This window comes from Equus caballus, chromosome 5 (assembly GCF_041296265.1).
Source record: "Equus caballus isolate H_3958 breed thoroughbred chromosome 5, TB-T2T, whole genome shotgun sequence".
Taxonomy (NCBI): domain Eukaryota; kingdom Metazoa; phylum Chordata; class Mammalia; order Perissodactyla; family Equidae; genus Equus; species Equus caballus.
The window spans coordinates 71,926,722-71,941,911 of record NC_091688.1 but is presented as its reverse complement, the minus strand read 5'-3'; the positions used below and the strand labels follow the sequence as shown (position 1 = coordinate 71,941,911).

At 36.8% G+C, this 15,190-nt stretch overlaps 1 protein-coding gene across 1 annotated transcript in view; it reads left to right on the top strand.

Moving 5' to 3' along the window:
• PLPPR4 (phospholipid phosphatase related 4) overlaps positions 1 to 13,908 on the top strand; it is a 42,018-nt gene extending 28,110 nt beyond the window's left edge. The window contains exons 3-7 of the mRNA XM_001489451.6: positions 1,712 to 1,841; positions 4,295 to 4,490; positions 6,070 to 6,127; positions 6,868 to 7,041; positions 10,020 to 13,908. Coding sequence (XP_001489501.3) covers positions 1,712 to 1,841; positions 4,295 to 4,490; positions 6,070 to 6,127; positions 6,868 to 7,041; positions 10,020 to 11,345 — 1,884 coding nt within the window. The 3' untranslated portion in view covers positions 11,346 to 13,908. The remainder of the gene's footprint in view (positions 1 to 1,711; positions 1,842 to 4,294; positions 4,491 to 6,069; positions 6,128 to 6,867; positions 7,042 to 10,019) is intronic.
• The last annotated feature ends 1,282 nt before the right edge of the window (positions 13,909 to 15,190 follow it).

Sequence of the window (15,190 nt, the reverse complement as noted above, 5' to 3'; positions counted from 1 at the left end):
AAAACCTCTGAAATCTCAAGGTCATTTGAGATAATGACTGTTATGTTGTGTGATGACACATTTCTCTAATGGCATTGTACAAATAAATTTATATATAATTTCGCATTCACGGACAAGACACAAACCATCACATATACAATTGAAAAGAAAGAAACAAAATTGTTCACAGAATTATTATTGAAGAAGTGAAGATGAAATCAATGTCTTTTAGCCATACAACAATGCATTTGAGAAATGAGTGGTTAATTTTCTTGCAATGATGATTTTGAGATAACCATTATATTATTCTATGTGCATGGTGTATCGTGTCATATCTGTCTATGTGAAATATAGAATCTATTGTTTCCATGGCTAACTTAAAGTGATAACGTAGGATATTTTTCAAGAAGCATAAATAGTTAACTAAATGTTCAAGGATTTGAAAAAAATTCCTTTTATTTCTATATAATTGACCTTAAAAGAGTTTATCATGTATGTCACGATTTTCACACACATATGGTTACTAGGAGAGTTTCACTAAGAAAATTATATGCAAATTAAGATTCTTTATAATTGGACACACACATTACCTACAGAACTAAATGTAGCAGACTGAGCATTCGAAGCAGAAGAGCGTAGGCTTACTGTCATCAGTTTAAAAGAAACCTATATTAAATACTTCATAAAATAAACATTAAGCTGGTATTGAGAACTGGGAAGTTTCCCCTGGAAAACCTGTTTCAACCTCTAATCACGGTTATAATCTTCAAAGTAACATGACCACTTATATCTAAAGGACATATGTCTACTTTTCTCAGCTCCACATGTTTATACAAATCAATTCTAATTTCACAGTAATCTCTTAGATACAGTAATCCAAAATATTTAAAATTTTTTGCATAAGTAAAACTCATAATTTCAAATCTTGCTTCTCTCGTACAGAATAACTAACAACCCAAATGCCCAGGGTAATTAGCCAACGAGAATCCCACAGCGAAGGTAACAAATGCAAACTCCACAGTGCCAGGCTCTGTGCTAGACAGTGAGGATAAAAGGTAAAGAAGAAACGGGTCTTCCTCAGATGGACCTAGTCTAGTGAGAGAATTAAATGAATAATTGAAGTGCACTTTAATCAAGTTATGCTAGAGGGAAGGACAAAGTCTAAGGAAGCCACATGAAAGGGGGCTTAATTCAAGCTGGGGCTTAATTCAAGTTTCAAAGAAAACTTCCTGAAGGAAATGATGTCTAAATATATTGAGTTCCTTCACTGATGTCCTATGTCCTAGAATCCTATGGCAAGTGCACTGTTCCTTGTCTTAAGGTAGTCCTTCTGATACTACAGTAAGTTTCTCTGTCCAGTGTAAACACATTTTCTAAATATCTACACCTAGGAAATACTACCCAGAGTGAGAGCAGAATCAGTCACCATGTGATTAATCATTAGACATCACTGGGTGTTGTTGGACAAAGGGCCAACGTAACCACATTAAAACTCCGGGATGCTATCACACCCTTAACCCGTATTTAGGAGCACGGAAGATCCAAACCATGCTCCTTATAGTGCCCTCATTGCTTACTTTACACTGCTCCCTCAAATACTCAAGAGAAATTGCTCACTTTAAGTTTTTGAGAACAATACAACTTTACCTTGTTGAATTCATGATGTATTAAGAGATAACATAATTCATTTGTACCCATTGAGTTCATTCTGAAAACCCTCTTATCTTTGCAGATTATGGTAGGGGAAGGAATTCTCTACTGTTGTCTGTCCAAAAGAAGAAATGGGGTTGGACTGGAGCCCAACATTAATGCTGGAGGCTGCAACTTCAATTCTTTCCTTAGAAGAGCCGTCAGATTTGTTGGTGGGTGTGGGGAATCACAAAGAAAGGAAATGTTTTTTTCAAATAGGAATGCTATATTTAATTACAGATATTAAGTCTTTAAAGCTATAATTTAGTTGTATAATTTCAGGTACATGATGAGTTTTACATTATACTAAAAAACTGCTAAAACACTAACATTTGGGCTTTGTATCTGAAATGTGTTATTTACAGTTATAGTCCTTGTTTTCAGAGCTAACATGCCATGCATTTCAGTATATTTTTGTCTTAGCTGTGGTTGAAGCATAAATTTACTTTAAAATGGTTTCTCTGGATCTGTGTTCATTTTTTAAAGTGGAGAATAAATGTCAGCAGGCCAGTATGAATGGATAACTCTTCAGAAATTAGTTTAGCAACATCAATGATTCCATTTCAGTTCTCCTGGAGCGTTTTCATCCAGAAGTTACTGCACATGGAAATGTCACCATAGAGTACTGCATCAAGGCTATTTTTCCTTTGTTATATCCTCCAACTTTACCTCCCATTTTTCATGAGACCTATAGAAAATCCATGGGGCTGGCTAACCAGCGTCTGAATCAAACCAGTATCTAAACCTTCATCCCCTCTGATTAGCATGAGACCATCCTTTTTTTTTTTTTGCAGGGAAAGATTTGCCCTGAGCTAACATCTATTGCCAATCTTTCTCTTTTTTTTCTTTTCTCCCCAAAGCCCCAATGCATGGTTGTATATCCTAGTTGTAAGTCCTTCTAGGTCTTCTATGTGAGCCACCAACACAGCATGGGAACTGAAAGACAGGTAGCGTGAACCTAGGAAGTGAACCTACCTGCTGACACAGTGAGAGTGCCGAACTTTAATCACTAGAGCCTCTGGGCTGGCTCAGCATGGGACCATCTTAATGTTAGTCAAGTCACAGACCTTTTTTTTATTCAACTGAGTTGAGAAGTCAAGCCACAGTACATCACACCAATGTGGATGTTTTACATTAATTCCATTTAAGTCAGTAGAAAGTTATTTTTCCTTGTAACTTCTCAGCTCAAAGGAATAAGTAGTTTCATTTAATACCTAGTAGATAATTAAATACAACTGTCTTCCCACTAGAGGAAAAATCTGGTCTAAATCATGCCCTAGATTCTGCTTTACCAGGCAAGGCACATGGAGATGGTAAGATAAGAATAAGCTTCTTAGCAGGGTCATGAACTTAGGCAAGGAAGTAAAAGGTCAGGACAAGCAGCTGATCTCCTCTCTGAAATGCCTTATTCTGTGAGGATAGTCCATCCTACTCTAGAGAACAGTGTCCCAGAGTCAGCAACTCCATCCTCCATGCGTCTGGAGATTCTCATTCTCCAAAGGTATAAATGGGTGGGTTTCCCCACTTATCCATAGTCCTCTCTAAGACCTTGTGTACTGCTGGGGAATTAGAATGTAGAAATAAACCTCCCGTGTCTTGAACCCCAGGTGTGGGTGGAGAAGGAATTGGGAGAGTGATGGTTAGATAATGAGGAGGAGAGAAGGAAAAGACAAAACACAGTAACATGCAGGCCAGTGATCTTGGTCTGGAGGAGTCCACTGAAAAATGATCCAAGTGTGTCTCACACTGATTTCTATGAGCAAATCATGAATCAGAATTTAGGCTGTGAAGTCAGAGTGAATCCAGGGTGTCAGAACAACATAGAGGGAGTAGGTGAGTTCCAGATTATGTGTATGAGAGCAGAGAGCTAGACTCCCAAAGATAGGTCCAGGCAAGGGACTTGAAGCAGGAACGGAGTTGGAGTACACAAGCATGCATCAGGGTTTGTGAGTTTATGATTTAAGACTGGCCCCAGTAGGCAAAAGAAAGATCGATTTTGGACGAGGAGATATAAGAACATCATCTCTGAATTCCAAACTTGCAGGAAGGCTCCCACAGCCCTGTACTCATGATACAATTATTGTTTTCATGACAGGGTCCACTTGCCCTCTTCTCTGTTTTCATTAGCATTCCTGATATGACTACAGCTTCTTGGGAGTTTGAACTGATTCTGTAGGGTTTGACGACTATGGCTGGAGTTAGGGACCATCAAGAAGAGAGAGCCCTGGCAGCTCAAACATTCTAAGCAATTTATAATTATCCTGAATTTTGCTTCATTCCCCATATTTAATCCTTCTCAAATCACACAGTCGGTCACCTTAACATGTTCCAGGTATCTGACAAGTGACCTATAGTTAATAATATTAAGTATTGGCCCTATTTAACCAAACTGACAAAAATACCTCAAATTACTACTTTGGAGATACTAATTGACCTTATTTTTGCCTTAAGAATCTGTTTAGAAGTTTAGGAATTTTCTACACTATCTCCTCAAAATAAACTCAGAGAAAATGATCACAGCAGATTTAAAGGTTGTCATGTTAATGTGAAATAAACATGATTGATGAGGACACAACATCAGCTTTAAGCACTAACTTGGTAACAGTTTCTTTCCTTTTGCTTATAGGTGTTCATGTGTTTGGACTCTGCTCTACAGCTCTCATCACAGATATCATACAGCTGTCCACAGGATATCAGGCACCATACTTTCTGACTGTCTGCAAGCCAAACTACACCTCTCTGAATGTGTCTTGCAAAGAAAATTCCTACATTGTAGAAGATATTTGCTCAGGATCTGACCTTACAGTTATCAACAGTGGCAGGTTAGAAACTGACATTTAAACACATTCCGTGCCAGTGTTTTCACTGTTCATTAATGGCTTGAGGTATCATCTTAGGCATACATTTTTCAGTCACAATGATTTTCATTTTCTTTTTCTTCTCAATACGGTAATCTCTTTGGTGATTAAACCATAGAAACCCATTGGTGGCTCATTCTAAATCCTTCTATCTCCAAATTTCACCTTCGCATTCTTGTCACCAGTCTTCATATCACCAAAACCCATTCAAGTTTTGTGATCTACCCTAAACTCACTATGGTTTTAGGTTACCACAGTGGGTTTATTTTAGGATATTTATGGTCAGTCATGGCTTACAGTCAATATGTGTCTTGCATTGACTTAAGTGGAAGATATTTACATCTCTATTATATGTTTTATCAAACAAATCAAGTGAATTTTCCTTTTCGTAGACTTTAAAAAAGGATAACATCTGGGATTTTAGAAAATAAGGGACAGAAAAACCCAAGAAACTATCAACATTTTAAATTTTTTTTCAATCAATAATGTAAAAAATAAGCTTGTATGGTAAGAGATAATATTTTGTAAGTTCAAAAGAAATAAGTCACAGAAGGATGAGGGGCAGTAAACAATTATTATAAGAATTGTATTTGTCATTCAACAAGTTCGCAAAGATTGACTTAAGAGTGAAAAATAAGTTAATAGGGACACTTGAAGAATCAGAGCCTGATATTATGGAATTACACACATTCAAGTGCTCGTGGTCCATTCAATAATTTTGAACCTACATTTAAGATCTATATCCTCTATTCTTTCTCAGTCCTTTTACATTATCTTGCCTGTGTTGAATGGCAGTCCTTTTTACTGAGTATCAAATAATTAGAAGGACATTAATATAACTGAATTTTATTTTTTCCAAATTTTTATCCATTAAAAGAAATTTCTATTCTTCTTTTGTCTGTCCTTTTCAGTGTCTCTCTTGCTATCTTGTGTCTCACCTCTCCCACTTTTCTCCTTAAATTGTTTAATTAAATAAGATGCTCTGTGATTCTCGAGATAATTATTTTAAAGTGGAATATACAGAGAAATGTTTTGTTAAAGTCAGAGTTTCTTATGCTTTCTAGAGGGTGAAAAACACATTTAGACCCACTGCTGTGAGAAAATAATTTTGTCTTTTAAATTTTTATATAAATGAAACCGTATGTATTTAGAGCATAGAAAAATTTAAAAGCTTTAAAATCTTAGATTTTATGAATTTCCACTTTAAACTGACATAATTCTAATACCAAAGAATAACTATAATGCTTTCCAATCTGTTTCTACTTTCAACCATAATTACCATAATTCCAATGGTGTAATGAACTGATCCCTCACAAAATTAGCACTTTATCTTGGAAAGTGCATCACTACCACCCTTTAATACTAATGATCAGCAGCGTTTATTTTATCAGACTTTCCTCCAGAAAACCAAACAGAAACTATAGTTATTGCTCATTGCCCTGCGACTTTTAAGTTGAACATTTTACCCGCTTAGTGTTCTTGAGAGGATTGTTAGCCGTATATCTAAACTAGAAGGCATAATTTGACTGTCTTCCTTTGTCAGAAAGTCATTCCCTTCTCAACATGCGACCCTCGCCGCCTTTGCAGCTGTGTACGTTTCGGTAAGTTACTGGTACTTTTCATCAAGTTGTGTCCTACAGAAAATCAAGGAGATGAGTGTTATCCCCAAGTGACTAATTACGTTATATAGTTGTGTAGTCACAGAACAGTAAACTTTAGCACAGTAGTCCTTGAATACAGTGGCATCCAAAGCAGAAATTTGATGCTACTATAAACAATATTATAGTAAAATCACTTTTCTACACACATATAAGAATATTTATTTAGCCTGGTATCCCTTTAATGTAATATTATACTCCATGGGAGGATATTGTGAACCACACGAATAAAACTGAAAGAATTACATTAAGTAAACACACAATTTATTTGTAGTGTTTATGTAAGAATAGTGAGTTCTAAGTCAATATAAGTTTGATAAACGCTATACAGCAAATGGTCATTGTATCTGATTAATACGATAGCCAATGAGGTCTTATGTGAGGAAAATGGACTGAAATTATGTGACAGGTAACATGGACACTAAACAACTGACTAATTCTACTGCTTCTATTTTTTCAAACTTTCATGCAATTACATGAGAGATCAGTTACTTATTTGATCAATTTTGTCATGTATTTCCTTTCTTTGCAGGTATAGAACATAGCCATTGCAGGGGGAATGGAACAGTAAAATTGATGTCAAATGTATCAGTTAGGCTTTTGAGTTTAACTTTTTATTTGGTTATGATTTAATGATAAAATGACCTTTCTAACATAGTTAACCTGTTTCTTTCATTTTTAAGATGTACTTCAATTCCACATTAACGGATTCCTCTAAGCTTCTGAAACCTCTCTTGGTCTTCACATTTATCATCTGTGGAATCATCTGTGGACTAACACGTATAACTCAGTATAAGAACCACCCAGTTGATGTCTATTGTGGCTTTTTAATAGGAGGAGGAATTGCTTTGTACTTGGTAAATAGTTTATTATTATTTAATAAACCACAGCTTAAAATGGAAAACATGCATAGAATATTTTGCACTGTAATAATTTATTAACAATATAGTTTATATTCATGAGAAAATCTCTGGCTGCATCTCCATGCTAAGCCAAAACACATATCCCACTCTCAGTAAAATAATTTATTAAACTCTTATCATGGGCCAGAAACTGTGATTTTAGAAGGATTATTGCATTTTTATCCTTACACTACCCACCTAGAAAAAGAGTCAGGGACTATTATTACCAGAATAACTTTACAGATAAGGAAAGTGAATAGTATTAGTGAAATAATGTTAGTGAAAGTAAAGATTTAGTGGAAGATTATATAACTTACCCAATAACACAAATGTGACACCTGGAGATAACTATGATCCAACTAATATTGAATTCTTCAGCAGTACTCTATTTTCAAGCCTGACCTTCCTCCAAGGGAAATATCCTCAGCATAAGGAAACTGGGATTGTCCATTTCATTCATTCATTCATTCATTTTACATCTATTCAATATCCAATTTTGGCCAGGTACTATACTAAGTATCAGAAAAGTGAGAAATAAGATATATCCTCAAGGAGTTACAGTATTTTACAAATAAAAATATAAACAGTTACAGTATGTTAAATGAAACAATAGGCTGTGAACGAAATGCACACTGCCTAAGGAAGTCAGAGAAGCCTTCATAGAAGTGATGTGGTTTTGAAAAATGAGCCTTTCTTAGGGTAAGGAAAGGAGAAAGGGCATTAAAGCAGAAGAAACTGCACATGAAAAAAGATGGACATGTGAAAGAGCAAGTATAAGTGGAGGGTGCGGGAACAGGAGGAATGCGAGATAATGGCCAGGTTTCTGGCTTGGAAGATTGGGCAGATGGCGACATCATTACAGACCAGGTAAATGATAGAGGAAGCAGGTTGATGGAGGGAAAGGGGATTGATGAACTCAATTAAAGGATCAATAGGCAGTTGAATAGTTGGGTCTGGACCTCAGAGGAGCAATCAGTGATGGAGAAATACATTTGGAAATCGTGGACATTACTGGTGCAAGTATCAACATAGTTATGGGGTTATATAAAATTGCCAGATCATAAGAATATAAAGAAGCCAGGGAACACCAGTACACAAGCAGCATACAGAGGAAGAGGCAACAAGAGGAAGAAGGAAACTGAGAGGAGCTGACAGAGAGGTGAAAATGGTCTTCAGCAGCAGTTCTCAATCGTGTAATCTTGATGCACTTGTGAAAGGTGTTATAAGACAATGATTACAAAAAATAGCAAAAGTACTGAAGTGAGAAAGATTCATTTTTCATTTTTATAAACTAGAATAGTCAGGATTGTCACTTCAAATCTCATTATTACTCACATGCTTTCTTCCGTGCAAGAGAAAGTAATCAAATTAAAGTAAGTGTGCCAGGAATTGCGCATAAGCCTGGGTTGCCCACAGGAGTGTTGCTTGGCAATGTATGCTAGAGGGTGAATAAAGAAGACTGGGAACCGTTGTGGTCTCGTTCACGCATTGCCTCTGCATGTGTGTGATTTCATGGTGTCCTGGAATTGGCATGGGCTTCACAGTCTGAAGGATTGGGGCTTGAATTTTAAATCTCTCTCTGCTTGGCCAAGTTATATAGCCTCTCAGAAGCCTGTTTCTTCACCTATAAAATAAGGATAATAACTATCTACTTTATCATAACAAAGATTAAACAACTATATTTATCAAGCACAGTGCTGGGCACTGAATGTTAACAGTATTGGCAGAGGTTACTTACAGTGGAGGATTTTCCTAAACTTACAACTTTAAACATAATTATTAATAGAACATTAGGTAGGGACTACTCAACCTGAGAACTCTGGCAGTGAGAGCAAATCTTTCAGAAGAAGATTTGAACCAGGAATTAAAGTACTTGGAGAGGCAGCAGTCTGACTTTATTCCATTCCTGTTTGCACTCTATGCCCTGAAATTGGAAATTTATCACTTCTAAGCCAATGCTGTCGCTTATTGTTAAGCACTCTATAAATGTTAAATCCATAGGATTCCTTTGGTTTGATTTGAAAAAGTAGACAGTGGCTACCAGCTATTGAAATTAGCATACAAATAGGTATCTGCTGCTTGCTCTTATCTCTAAACTAATCATCTCAAAAACTGAAAATCCAGCAGAAATTAGACTTTCTATGTGTAAAAAGGGTAAAAATTTTGAATCTGAATTTTAGCCTTTCGCAAATTTTTATCCCCAAAAATCTAAAACAAAAAATCTATAGCTTGAGTATGAAGACAAGATTAAATAAAATTTGGCTCAAATTTAGTGTACTAGCACTGAATTGATCAAATATTATTTCCTAACTTACACCAAGTTTAAATTAGGAAAGAACGTAGGTGCCCTAATCTAGTGACAGCTTCTGTCTTCACAGAACACTCTGTACAGTGTTGAACACACAAGGCTGTACTTGATGTGAGTTGTAACAATAGGGGTCTCTGACCTCACGGCAAAACCTGATGTCATGTTTTTCGAATGACTCTTTGTTGTGTGCATACCCCTCCTGCTTTCCATCATGAGGTGTGATCAAAGATGGAAGGTAAAATAAATCAGTTAAGCCATTCGAGGTGTCACTCAACAAGACGCTCCTAAATCCAGAAAAATGAATTGCTTTGAAAAGCAGAAGGTCCTTATTTCTCTCCTTGTCTGACTTTTCATCTCAAAACACACAGAGGATAAGATTCACAAAAACATCCAGTGGGATGGAGAAAGGAGAGAAAATCCAACTAATAAAAAAACAAAGGGTTCCATATTTCTGAACAATTAGTTTAGTGATTTATGATATAACTTACAACCTATTTTCTGAGTAATTGTCGTTTTAGTTTTTGTTATTTATGTTAGTCAGTGGTGTATAGAGAGCGAATAGCTTATTGATGTGCTTCAGTGGGTCCTCTAACGCATGGCATTTATTGTTTCTCTTCAACACTAGGGGTTGTATGCTGTGGGGAATTTTCTGCCTAGTGATGAGAGTATGTTTCAGCACAGAGAAGCCCTCAGGTCTCTGACAGACCTCAATCAAGACCCCAGCCGAGTTTTATCTGCTAAAAATGGTAGCAGCAGTGATGGAATTGCTCACACAGAAGGCATCCTCAACCGAAACCACAGAGATGCTAGCTCACTGACAAACCTCAAAAGGGCAAATGCTGATGTAGAAATCATCACTCCACGGAGCCCCATGGGGAAGGAGAACATGGTTACCTTCAGTAATACCCTGCCTAGAGCCAACACCCCTTCTGTAGAAGACCCTGTCAGAAGAAACGCCACCATTCATGCCTCTATGGATTCTGCTAGATCTAAGCAGCTCCTCACTCAGTGGAAGAATAAGAATGAAAGTCGGAAGTTGTCCCTGCAAGTTATAGAGACTGAGCCTGGACAGTCACCACCCAGATCCATAGAAATGAGGTCAAGCTCAGAGCCGTCAAGGGTTGGGGTGAATGGAGACCACCATGGTCCTGGCAATCAGTACCTCAAGATCCAGCCTGGCACTGTCCCCGGGTGTAATAACAGCATGCCTGGGGGCCCAAGAGTGTCCATTCAGTCCCGCCCTGGGTCCTCACAGTTAGTGCATATCCCTGAGGAGACCCAAGAAAACATGAGCACCTCCCCCAAAAGCAGTTCTGCTCGGGCCAAGTGGTTGAAAGCTGCGGAGAAGACCGTGGCCTGTAATAGAAGCAACAGCCAGCCCCGAATCATGCAAGTAATAGCCATGTCCAAGCAGCAGGGCGTCCTCCAAAGCAGCCCCAAGAACACCGAAGGCAGCACGGTCTCCTGCACTGGCTCCATCCGCTACAAAACCTTGACAGACCACGAACCCAGTGGAATCGTGAGGGTTGAGGCTCACCCGGAGAACAACAGACCCATCATACAGATCCCGTCCACCGAAGGCGAAGGGAGTGGCTCCTGGAAATGGAAAGCCCCTGAAAAGGGCAGCCTTCGCCAAACTTACGAGCTCAATGATCTCAACAGGGACTCAGAAAGCTGTGAGTCCCTGAAAGACAGTTTTGGTTCTGGAGATCGCAAGAGGAGCAACATCGATAACAATGAGCATCACCACCACGGAATCACCACCATCCGCGTCACCCCAGTAGAGGGCAGTGAAATTGGTTCAGAGACGCTGTCCGTTTCTTCTTCTCGCGATTCCACCCTAAGGAGAAAGGGCAACATCATCTTAATCCCTGAAAGAAGCAACAGCCCGGAAAACACTAGAAATATCTTCTACAAAGGAACCTCCCCGACACGGGCTTACAAGGATTGAGTGATGGCGGTTCAATCATTTGGGTGACCCCCAAAGACCACATGCTGATTCTACCTGTGCTCCGTTCCAGCAGATTGGGAAGTCTTCTCATCAAACTAAATTATCCACCATCAGCCCGGAACTCAATGACTCTTGAGAACTACTACACTCAAGCTTGTAGATTTCACATCAAGGGGAGGGAAAAGCACAACGCAAGAACCTAACTCATGTGATAATGTGAAGACTCTTAAGACCTATCTTCAAACTCAAAAGGTTTGCAGAGGGCAGTATCAAAAGAAAGTGGTTTCCTTCAATGTATACTATTTTACTTCCTGAATGTGCCAATTTTAGGGATTTTTCTTTATAATAGCTGTGGGAATCCAGAACACACGTTTTCCCTACAGCAGAGGCCATGCAGTATTATATATTCATTTTGCAGAATCTGCACCTAAAGCTCAATACGGGTGGTGCTGATTATTATAGTATATATACCGTGTAAACTCTCAAATTCTATTTAGCTGTGAAATAGTGGTGTGCAATTCCTTGTCAAAGAAATGCTACTGTATTAAGAAGATGCTGGCTGCTTTGTGTTAGAGTAGGACATCCCGCAGCTCCTCTGTAGTGGCTCTGTCACAGTCAAAAAATGAAAAGGTTTTGTGCATTTCTTAAAAATTATGCTTTCTTCAAGAACAAAAAGTGTGTAGGAGAATTTTCAGTGCAAGAAAACAACTAGTATTTTTCCGAAGTTTTTTTGCTGCTTACTTTTTATTAAAGTATAGATCCTGCTAATGAAGAATATGGTTTTTAGTGAGTACCTTTGCATAATTTAAAAAATATATTGTTTTAGAGAGTTTTTTGAAATTGTTGTGATCCTATTTTGCATTTTACGGCTTCTCCTTTATTTATTGATTTAAAAAATTTTTTGATGTTATACGTATGTTCTTCTACTTTGAAAGCAAAACTAACGGGTGACATTCCTAGAGCAAAATACACTGCTGTGAATTTATAAACAAGAAATCTGAACCAAAACTTGACATTGTGGATTATGTTGCCAGCAATGTTAGTCAGATCTACTCTGAGATGTCTCCAACCAGCTGGCCTAGTTTGCCATCTTAACAAGTAGTCCAAAAATTCCATTTGGATCCAGATTATAATTTTTTTCAATTTCCTGATAACCAGTAAATTAGAACCACAGTACTTAGGTTTTACCTTCTTCCCTAGAATATTTTTGTTAATTGGACACCAACAGGAAGACTCTGAAGAAAATGCAAATTGATAAGTGAAAGTATCTCACAATATAAATTAAGAATGTATTTCTTCAAATATCTAAATAGGCACAGTTTTAGTGCTTAACTTGCAAACAACAGTTTTTGCTACCTATCCCGAATGAAGCCTTCAGCCTAAATCAAAGGAAATCAATATTATCAATAAGAAGATAAAAACAAAACATTCTGAAGTGTTTTTCAACTTAAAAATTTCTTTTAAGTATGAAGAAATATTTGGTTCTTGGAATTTAGTATTAAACCTTTTTTACACCATTCTTTAAGAATTCTAATATACACTGGATGATTGCCAAGGGGATAAAAGGGAACAACAAAGCTGGTTGATCTGATTTCAGTTTAGTTTTCAGTGAGAACAGAGGGATTGTTTAGAGACAAATCGTACCACGTCATTCTCAGCTTCTACGGGATAAGGGCAGAGCTTCCTAGAGTCACCAACCTCCTAAAGCTTGAGGGATTTAGCTGAAACCAGCAGAATTGAAAACTCTGGCAATAAAATACAGATTCAACTATATCCCTTCTGGCAATTTCCTTCTCAGAGAGGGGAGTGGGAGTAAAATGTTGCCTTCCCCACTTCTCACCCCACCACCATCACCATCATGACGCTCCTACTGGCTTTTGCCAGTTGATAGAGGGGAAGGTGGACTGGTTTTCTGAAGAAAAAAAAGCTGCAGCATTTCAGGTGCAGTGTGATATTTCCTAATCTTTCCTATTTCTTAAGAAAAGATTTTAAAGTACTTCTCTAATCATCGAAGTTTTTTTTTTCTTTACATAAATGTTGATATATTCTTTTTCTACTCAAAGTGCCAAAGGCTACAGTTTTTAATGACTTAACGAATTGTACCACATTGTTAAGGACATATGATAGTCGCTAGAACTCAGACCTCTGCATGTATATTTGATAATACATCTTTTGTAAAAAAAAATTACAAAAAAATATTTGTTTACATTCCACTGGTACCTTAATTTAAAATAAATGAAACTAACAGGTGTTATCTCTTCTTAGTGTTCTATTGGTCTTATTTGCTAATGAGAGCACTTCTTCCTTTGTTAGGCTGTGCTTTACTGATAAAACCAAGTATTGAATAAAGAGAGTTAATTATCTTTTTAAAGTATATAAAATTATGAAAATATATATAATATATATATAAAGTATTGTGTTTAATAAAATGTTATGCAATGTTTTCCAAACTGATAAAGTTTGTAAAGTGCTATAATGTATTTTGTTAAGTACAGATCAAAGCTCTTGTGTGAGTATATTGTGCTAACATCATAGAAATAAAGATTAGATTTCTTCACCAAAATTGGAACATTTGGTTTTTTTACTTCAGATTACGAATGGATAATAACTTGGCTTATACAAAAACAGCTGGAATATAAGAATGAATCAAAACTGATTATATTCATAGTTGTTTGGAAGAAAGAGTGTTGCACTAAGAAACGTTTGTCAAGCTGTGACATAATGTTTCCTTACAATTTCGAATTTTTATTTTATGTTTATTAAAGGAGCTCTTTTGGATTTATTTAGACATAGATTTTCACATATCAATGTTATAGAGTATAGAAAAAGAAAATATGAAAGAGTCAGGGTCAATTGTTCTGAATCAATTTTTGACTAAGAGTCGTTGATGTGGATATTTTCCCCAATATTATTGCCCTTTGTGCCCACTTATCTTAAAAAGCATGCTTTACTATTAACTCTAGGATTGTTTTCACAGCTATTAACACCTACTCTACAAGTTGTACAGCTGATACTTTATACATCTCACTAGAAGGTACTAAAACAATTCTTAGACCACACCCAGGACTTCCACTTTACTGAAATGATCCTTAAGTGGGTCATTGACTGAAACATGAAGTTGTAGTTGTCCAGTAATACCACCAAGTTCATACAATTGTCCAACAGTGGCCAAGTTCATGCATACCAGGCAGTGATATCCTGATTGCCACCTGGCTAACACCCTTGTAAGATGCTATTTATTGTAGATAAATAGTAGTTTTAGAGAAGCTAATGTGAACACACAATGTATATCTTATAATGGTTGAAATACAATATTAAGCCTCTCTGGGTCTTCATTTTTTCATCTCTAAAATGGGGAAATTCATATATTAGCCTTTCTAAAAGATATTCTAAACTCTTTTCTAAATTTCTATGGATTAGCACCATGTATTTTATCCAGAAAGCAAAAACTACTTATAAGAAAATAGGAAATAACTCACTAATCTAAAATGACTAACAAATGAGTATTGTCATCTTTGACCACAAGGTTAATATAAGCAAGCCAAATGGGGTTGCTAAGAGCCTATATCAACCATTTTATTACATAATAGATTAAATTAGGTGATTTGTATACGAGTACCCCTGATCCTAGTACCTTTCTCATGAGGTATCAGATGGATGGATTCTGGATTATATACGTAAGAAGCTATCATTAGGAGCCATATCATTTCTATCTTTTACCGGTCAACTCTTTACTAGTTATCTATGGGTCACTTCATCCTACAGTTCAGAGGGAATATGAAAAATTATGTATAATTCAGAGAGTAATTTCATTAATATAATTGAAGGAAATCAAAAGGAATTGA